The sequence below is a fragment of the Diaphorina citri genome, unplaced genomic scaffold, assembly GCF_000475195.1.
Source record: "Diaphorina citri unplaced genomic scaffold, Diaci psyllid genome assembly version 1.1 scaffold779, whole genome shotgun sequence".
In the NCBI taxonomy this organism is placed as follows: domain Eukaryota; kingdom Metazoa; phylum Arthropoda; class Insecta; order Hemiptera; family Psyllidae; genus Diaphorina; species Diaphorina citri.
This window is the reverse complement of record NW_007378212.1, coordinates 104,965-113,832: the sequence shown is the minus strand read 5'-3', so window position 1 is coordinate 113,832 and position 8,868 is coordinate 104,965. Positions and strand designations below refer to the sequence as shown.

Here is an 8,868-nt window from a genome sequence, read left to right as displayed (position 1 = left end):
AATACCTCACCCTTAAAGGGGATTTAGCTAAAAAAAAAAATCTCGAATATCATGGGCGGACAAGCCTATGGGTAATGCCAGGTGACGTAATATTGGGCAATCAAGTCGCTCAGTCGACGTCCATTTAGATCGGTCTAGATTCTGACTTCTAGATACCAACTATTATCACTAGCACATATATCCGCTGATAATGTCAAGGCCGTACTAGTAGAACTGATTGAAATGTGCAAGGTGCAAGTTCTAATCAACGCGCAAATGAGAGACAATTTTTAACCCGGCCCGCGAAGCCGCGTTTCGAACGCGGGAAATCCCCCCCATGAATTTGGCAACTCCTGTTCGTTATGTTAATGGGTTTGACCCTTCTTCCAGAAAAATGTAGTTTTACCAATACCAGTTTTTTTTTTTTTTTTTTTAATTCCCAGTTAGGATTGACATTATCCTCTTTTTTTTTGGTTCCCTAACAGAGAGCCCCTGTTTTTTATTTTAATGGGTTTGACCCTTCTTCCAGAAAAATGTATTTTTCCCAATACCAGTTTTTTTTTTTTTTTTTTTAATTACCAGTTAGGATTGACATTATCCTCTATTTTTTTGGTTCCCTAACAGAGATCCAGGAACAAGTGTTCTAGAATAGTGCCATGACAAATATACATACACATTAATGGTCTCTGGTTCTTAATATCACATAACTGACATGATATGTCATATCATGTGGAGTGATTACGGGCCTTGTCATCGAGGGTTAAGAGTTAAGACCTAAATGTTCTGATGTCTATACCACCAGGACATATTGTAATAATCGTTCTGCGAGTTGTTAGTCATAATAACAAAGACATTGCAACTTGTCTACCTCTGGTATTTGCCGGGGGCAGTATACGTTGGTAACTTGGCATTCTAAAGAGACCTATTAGTGCACTTGCAATCAGAGTAGTGGGTGGTTGAGGTGTACACTGTCTTCTGCGCTATCTCTTGGGATACCGCGCTAAGTCTGGAAAGTGTTACGGACCAAAATAGAGACGTACAAACGAGACCGTGCCGGTGCGGCGATAACTGATGCAAGTGTTAAGGTGTGTCCACAGTCCACACATAGTCGACCGGCCATCGATGTCGACTGACACGTCCACACTGCCTCGACAACATAAATTTTCCTCGTTGATCGACGACCGGTCGATAGTTGTGTCCAAATTTATTGGAAAGCGCAATTTACCTAGGATCCCAAAAGAAAGTCTGGGCTTGTAAGATGAGGAAAGTGAACCTGCTGAAGACCTCATGGGTCATGGTATCAATCCCTACATCAAGCTTAGAAAGTTTTCTGAAATTCTCGAGATCTACATATTTTTGGCAGCTAAAAATGCCATTGGGAAGTCAGTAATTAGAGAAGATATCCAGAAATCCAAAATTACAAGGCACATGATTTACCTAGGATCCCAAAAGAAAGTCTGGGCTTGTAAGATGAGGAAAGTGAACCTGCTGAAGACCTCATGGGTCATGGTATCAATCCCTACATCAAGCTTAGAAAGTTTTCTGAAATTCTCGAGATCTACATATTTGTGGCAGCTAAAAATGCCATTGGAAAGTCAGTAATTAGAGAAGATACCCAGAAACCCAAAATTACAAGGCACATTAGAAATAAAACAACAAATTGACCGAACAAGTAAACGCACGAAATGAAAAGCATTCAAGAAATCTCTCCAAGATACAATGTAATAAGGAGCCGGAGTGTCCTACGGAACAATATTGATGTAATGGACACAAATACCTTGAGAAAAGTGCATTAATTCCAAACGAACATATTCACTAATTAGTCAAATGAAAAGCATTCAAGAAATCTCTCCAAGATACAATGTAATAAGGAGCCGGAGTGTCCTACGGAACAATATTGATGTAATGGACATAAATACCTTGAGAAAAGTGCATTAATTCCAAACGAACATATTCACTAATTAGTTTTGAAATCCCAATGGAATCGTGTGGGTGTATTTAGAAAGTGGGTAATGCCACCCCGTTCAATTATAGTACACGTCACTGTCACTTAACCCAAGTTCCGCCAATTAATCGTCGACACATTAATCAAAACGATTCAAAAAGCTATTTATAACCTGCCCTGGTTGAGGCAGAGGCAATTTTAATCATTGCTGACACTCCGACACTTTAATCACCTTATGACGGTCACTAATTAGTTTTGAAATCCCAATGGAATCGTGTGGGTGTATTTAGAAAGTGGGTAATGCCACCCCGTTCAATTATAGTACACGTCATTGTCACTTAACCCAAGTTCCGCCAATTAATCGTCGACACATTAATCAAAACGATTCAAAATGCTATTTATAACCTGCTCTGGTTGAGGCAGAGGCAATTTTAATCATTGCCGACACTCCGACACTTTAATCACCTTATGACGGTTAATACAACATCGGAAGACAATATGCACAAGAAGTGGACAAGAGTTCTGATGACGTTGTTGCATTTCTGAGTGAATACGTATTAACTAGGCTTTAAATAAGTAGAACCTCTTTGTACAAATGACTTTGAATCATTTTAATGTGGAAATGACAGGCTATGTAAGTCCCCTATTGTTTCGCTAGAAAGCGTGATGTCCAATGGCTTGTGGTAATATTATTAAAATAATTTAATATTATTCAATGCTTAAGGTAGGAAAAACCACATACATACTTTGTATAATAAATAACAAAAGTATGAAATGTTTAAAAAAATTGTTTATAACAATTGGTTTATTAAACAAAAATAATATCAAAATAAAAAAAAAGGAGGTTGGAGGGAGCTTGACGCAGAAGGAGGTTGGACGGAGCTTGACGCAGCAAAAGGAGGTGGACTGAGCTTGACGCAGCAGAAGGAGGTAGGACGGAGCTTGACGCAGCAGAAGGAGGTGGGACTGAGCTTGACGCAGCAGAAGGAGGTGGAACGGAGCTTGACGCACTGGAAGATGATGGGGTGGACCTTGATGCAGCAGAAGGAGGTCGGACTGAGCTTGACGCAGCAGAAGGAGGTAGGACGGAGCTTGACGCACTGGAAGATGATGGGGTGGACCTTGATGCAGCAGAAGGAGGTGGGACTGAGCTTGACGCAGCAGAAGGAGGTAGGACGGAGCTTGACGCAGCAGAAGGAGGTGGGACTGAGCTTGACGCAGCAGAAGGAGGTGGAACGGAGCTTGACGCACTTGAAGATGATGGGGTGGACCTTGATGCAGCAGAAGGAGGTGGGACTGAGCTTGACGAAGCAGAAGGAGGTAGGACGGAGCTTGACGCAGCAGAAGGAGGTGGGACTGAGCTTGATGCAGCAGAAGGAGGTGGGACTGAGTACCGAGGGGGGGGGGTTATTCCCTATAATATGTCAAAATATACGAGACCTTGGTTAGACTGCGGGGGCAAAAGGACTTTCCAGTCCTGCCCCAGAGGATAAACAAGGTATACAGTCATATTCTATTCTACATTTAGAAACTAAAGAAAGCCCGATAGGGGGACAGCCCTGGTGATAAATACGGCCCTGGTGGTCAGAGAAATCTGGTACAGAACATAAATCACACCTGAGGACTGAGGGATGACACAACATCGCTTCCTGAGAGAAACATTCTCGAGAGATAAATTTCTTATCGGAGTGAACTACATAGTAAACTTTCAGGGTCATTCCATTCCGTTGAAATCAGTTCACAAGCAGGAGTTTCATAGAGAAAAGTTTAAAGATAACATTTATGTAGGAGATTAATGTATCATCTACACTCAGGAATGTAAACAAAATCCAAACTAAACCTAGGTAGAGAAGTAGGTAGAAAGACCAGAAAATAATGTAGGTAGGTAGGTACGATTATTTTTACATTGAACATTATTGTTGTTCAAAATTAAATGGTTTGACTATCTATAATGTGTTTTTAACTACTTTACATAACTACATACTCGTATATTTTTGTGAGCCTCTGGCACTTCCAATTTTCCAAAATACTGAACCGAAAAATCTTTTTCTCTGCCGAGAATTGAACTGGGAGATTGGTAACTATGTACCTCTATTACTTACTCCTCTAAGGTACCTGATAGTGTTGACATTTTATCAATTTATTATGTGGGGTCACGAATTAGTATGTATTAGTATTACCACTAACATTTTTTTTTTTTTTTAATCAGAATAAATTTACTTTGCCATACGTAGGTAAGTTGTATCCCGTCTAAAGAGCTACGTATATCTGAAGTCCCAAGGTCTCAGACTAAAAAAAAGGTAGGTATACCATTCAAATTTGACCAAATACTAGACATCATCGATTATGCAATACACAATTATGTACCGGTCCAAAAACGTCCAGATTTTTTTTTTTTTTTTTTTTTTTTTTTTAATCAGAATAAATTTACTTTGCCATACGTAGGTACCTAAGTTGTATCCCGTCTAAAGAGCTACGTATATCTGAAGTCCCAAGGTCTCAGACTAAAAAAAAGGTGGGTAGGTATACCATTCAAATTTGACTAAACCCTAGACATCATCGATTATGCAATTATGTACCGGTCCAAACGTCCAGACAAATTATAAATAGATATTACCAGGGGCGGTTCACAGGGGGTTGTCCCGAGCAAGGACTCCTCATGGGGGGCTGGTTTAGGCAGTTTTTGGTCCACAATGAAAAAAAATTAGCATCTAATTTAGATTACTTAAGGTGTTTTTTCTCTCTTTTTTTTTCTTTTTTGTCCTTTCGAAAAACTTTCGGAAACGAAAACAATTCCAATGTCTTGGATTTCCTATAATTAAGTACATCCATATGGCATCTTGGATTTCCTATAATTAAGTACATCCATATGGCATCTTGGATTTCCTATAATTAAGTACATCCATATGGCATCTTGGATTTCCTATAATTAAGTACATCCATATGGCATCTTGGATTTCCTATAATTAAGTACATCCATATGGCATCTTGGATTTCCTATAATTAAGTACATCCATATGGCATCTTGGATTTCCTATAATTAAGTACATCCATATGGCATCTTGGATTTCCTATAATTAAGTACATCCATATGGCATCTTGGATTTCCTATAATTAAGTACATCCATATGGCATCTTGGATTTCCTATAATTAAGTACATCCATATGGCATCTTGGATTTCCTATAATTAAGTACATCCATATGGCATCTTGGATTTCCTATAATTAAGTACATCCATATGGCATCTTGGATTTCCTATAATTAAGTACATCCATATGGCATCTTGGATTTCCTATAATTAAGTACATCCATATGGCATCTTGGATTTCCTATAATTAAGTACATCCATATGGCATCTTGGATTTCCTATAATTAAGTTTATTATTATTATTATTATTATTTGTGTCAAACCTTTAAACAACAAAAATAAAAACATTCGCCATTAGGTGTTAAATATAATATTACTTACAGCGGAATCTTAGCTTGGTCCTTACCAAATTTATATCATTTTGTCCATGATATTTCACATAAATCACCTACAGCTGAAGGTATTAAGTACAAACATTATTTTATTATTATTTATTTCCATCAAGATTATGTAGGTATTCAATGTAACGAACAAAACGGAGATTTATCTCTATTCAAGTATACAAACATTACAAACATATGTACCTATGAGCTATCGGGTAAGTCCGGTGCCTACCTAGATAGGTATAGTTAACCTACCTGTTACCTACTAATGGATAATGAAGAAGAGTAATCATTTAGATTGAGCTAAGTGTATGTCAACAACAATGACCATCAAGTAGGTCTAATCAAAGTGTCAAGGTCCTTTATATTTACATAAATACCTTACTGTATTAGTACCTACCTCACTGTATTAGAACCTACCTACTGAATGAGATAGATGTTCAAATAACATGAAGGATGTGTGGGTGCAGGACGCATTATTCACCCATAATGTCATTTTTTCCAAGAGGTTTGATAGAGGGAACTGTGTGTGTACCTACCAAGGTCTTATCGCCCCGAAAGGAAGAGAGAAGGAAGACAGGATAGGAGAAAGCCAGCCGGTCCGAGAACGAACATTATCCGTTTAGGATAAAATCCGCCCCGGGCGGGAATCTAACCCGCGGCCTAGCGCTTACAAGGCAGAAGGCAGATGCGCCACCAACGCACCAACCAAGCTAACTAGACTGGCTAATGTCACTTTATTGATTACAAAATGAGAAAAAAAATTCCTTTTTTTTCTGTCGGTTAGGATGGGGTAGTCGGGTAGTGTGTTTCTTCTGGCCAGCCTAGTTACGAGTACCTTGGCACTTGGAAGGTAGAGCTCCTGCCTCGTAAGCGCCAGCCGCCAGGCCACAGATAAGGTTTGTTCTCGAAACAGCTGGTTTTCTCCTTTCCTGTTCTCCTCTCCTCCCTTTGCGGGGCCGATAAGACCTCCATTTTTACAGCTCCCTCTATCAAACCTTTAATAAACACTTTCACATGAGATTATAGACCCAGTTGTTCGTCTCTTAGGCCAGCCACTAGCCACTCACTATCAACTGGACCTGACAGGTACACCTAATCATCAGGTCCGCCTGTCAGATCTACCTAATTGTGTGTGTGTGTGCTCATCAAGTATCATGTAGACCTGACAGGTACACTTGATCATCATGTCCGCCTGTCAGGTCTACCTAATAGAGTGTGTGCTCATCAAGTATCAGGTAGACCTGACAGGCATGTATTCTTTTTCATTGTAATCAAAGCTGGTTTTAAATGTGTAACAAAAACTTTCTCATAGTTGCAATCTTTGTTCTCGACTTTCAATCTAGTTCTTCCAACCAAAATGACTCAAAGAAGTAAAGTTGTTGAGTTGTACAAAACAGTAAGTATGTCTCTACCTGATGGAGACTACCAACTTGGCTTTCCAATGTCTGATATGAAGACGACTGCAATTAATCAGTTCTTGCATAACAAGATCTTGAATTTTATAGTCATGACTCAACAGGGATTATGGGTTAATAGTTTCAATTCCTGTAATTTACCAAGTACTGCATGTTGCACAATTCTGTGTAAGTAATATCCTAATATCTGATAACCAACTTAAAATATAACTGGTGTATACTTACCTGATCAAATAGTATGAACATCTTGAACTTCATTTTAAAATTTCCTAAAGAGTTTACACCATGTAGGTACTTGGTTTATTTGATGGCACTTTTGATTGCCAACTTAGAATATAACTGGTGTATACTTACCTGATCAAATAGTATGAACATCTTGAACTTCATTTTAAAATTTCCTTAAGAGTTTACATGTAGGTACTTGGTTTATTTGATGGCACTTTTGATTGCTGATAAGTGATAAGCCAGTGACATGTTTTAACTTACTTGCCTTTTTTATCATGATCACAAAGATCAAAATAAAAAAAATTGACCCAATTAGGTGCATCACTTTCCTGCTATAGGACAAGGAAAGTAAAAACAAACACCCATATAAATCATTACCCTATATTGTCAGCTCTCATGGCATAGTGGTCACTGCACTTGCCTTGCACGCAGAAAACCCGGATTCAATTCCCGCTGATATAAATCATTACCCTATATTGTCAGCTCTCATGGCATAGTGGTCACTGCACTTGCCTTGCACGCAGAAAACCCGGATTCAATTCCCACTGGGGTCAAGAAATTTGTATCATGCAAATGATTGCATAACAAGATCAGCCTTGTGAGGAAAATGAGTACTATGACATATAAATGCAAATGATTGATCCCGTGACTGGCTGTTGCGGGGCCCACTCAGCCTCGTGAGGAAAATGAGTAGCTATGACATATAAATGCGTATAGCGACCGGTGCCAGCATGGTAGGTAAACATTGGATTTTAGGATTATTGAGATATTGGGAAAATCCTACAATGCTGAGCACCAAAGTTGTGACATAATAACACAAAGAACTGCATTTACATTTTTTTTACATTACCTACCCTATAGGTATTTCCATATTTTTACTAGCTAGCGTAATAAATTAATGACCAAACTATTGTTTTCCCATTTTTTCAGTTTTTACATTTGGGAAAAGATTATCCAAAAGGTTTTGATTATTTCCGCTTACGCTTGAAGAATGCGTTCATGAAAAATGCCCAAGTCCAGGACCCTGAGAAGATAGACCAAATGATCAAGCATGGTGAATTTGTTGTGAAAGAAATCCAAGCACTGTACATGTTGAAAAAATATAGAACTTTGAAACAGAGGTTAGTGCTTATTATCTTGATGTGAGTTGTGGGACCTGTGACAATTAAAAAAAAAAAATATATCCCCCACACCTTAATGTACCTATGGCTAAAAACAGAGTGGATCAGAGAGCATAGAGCTTTTTGCGATCAGCTCAATAGGGTTTAAATTTGTCACTGCCCTCTACCTGCTTAATGCTCCATGTGCTATGCTCTCTCCTTCATTCTGTCTTTAGCTCAAGACAGAAGAAAAGTTTCACTATACTTATTTATACTAATCAAGGTCTTTCTACTCAATCAATCAATCAATCAATCAACCTTCATTCTGTCTTTAGCTCAAGACAGAAGAAAAGTTTCACTATACTTATTTATACTAATCAAGGCCTTTCTACTCAATCAATCAATCAATCAATCAATATTTATATTGCCCTTCATTCTGTCTTTAGCTCAAGACAGAAGAAAAGTTTCACTATACTTATTTATACTAATCAAGGCCTTTCTACTCAATCAATCAATATTTACATATATTGTGTCTGATACAATTTCCTACTTTTTCAGATATTATGATACTGAAGAGAATGTAACTCAGAAACTAGAAAATGTTGAGAAGCATGCTCAATGAGGTGAACCTCTGATGGTAAGCTAATGAAAAAATTGCTTCATGATCAAATATTCTGACATTTGTTACAACCAACCAAAAGAAAGGTGACAGACAGTCTTTCATTTTCT

The 8,868-nt window shown here is 38.3% G+C and overlaps 1 protein-coding gene across 1 annotated transcript; it reads left to right on the top strand.

Annotated features, from left to right (window-relative positions):
• Positions 1-6,656: 6,656 nt before the first annotated feature.
• On the top strand, positions 6,657-8,778 carry LOC103511996 (electron transfer flavoprotein regulatory factor 1). The gene is made up of 3 exons (XM_008476751.3): positions 6,657-6,795; positions 7,970-8,160; positions 8,698-8,778. The coding sequence occupies exons 1-3, from the start codon at positions 6,757-6,759 to the stop codon at positions 8,759-8,761; spliced, it is 294 nt and encodes a 97-aa protein (XP_008474973.1). The 5' UTR covers positions 6,657-6,756; the 3' UTR covers positions 8,762-8,778.
• Positions 8,779-8,868: the final 90 nt, after the last annotated feature.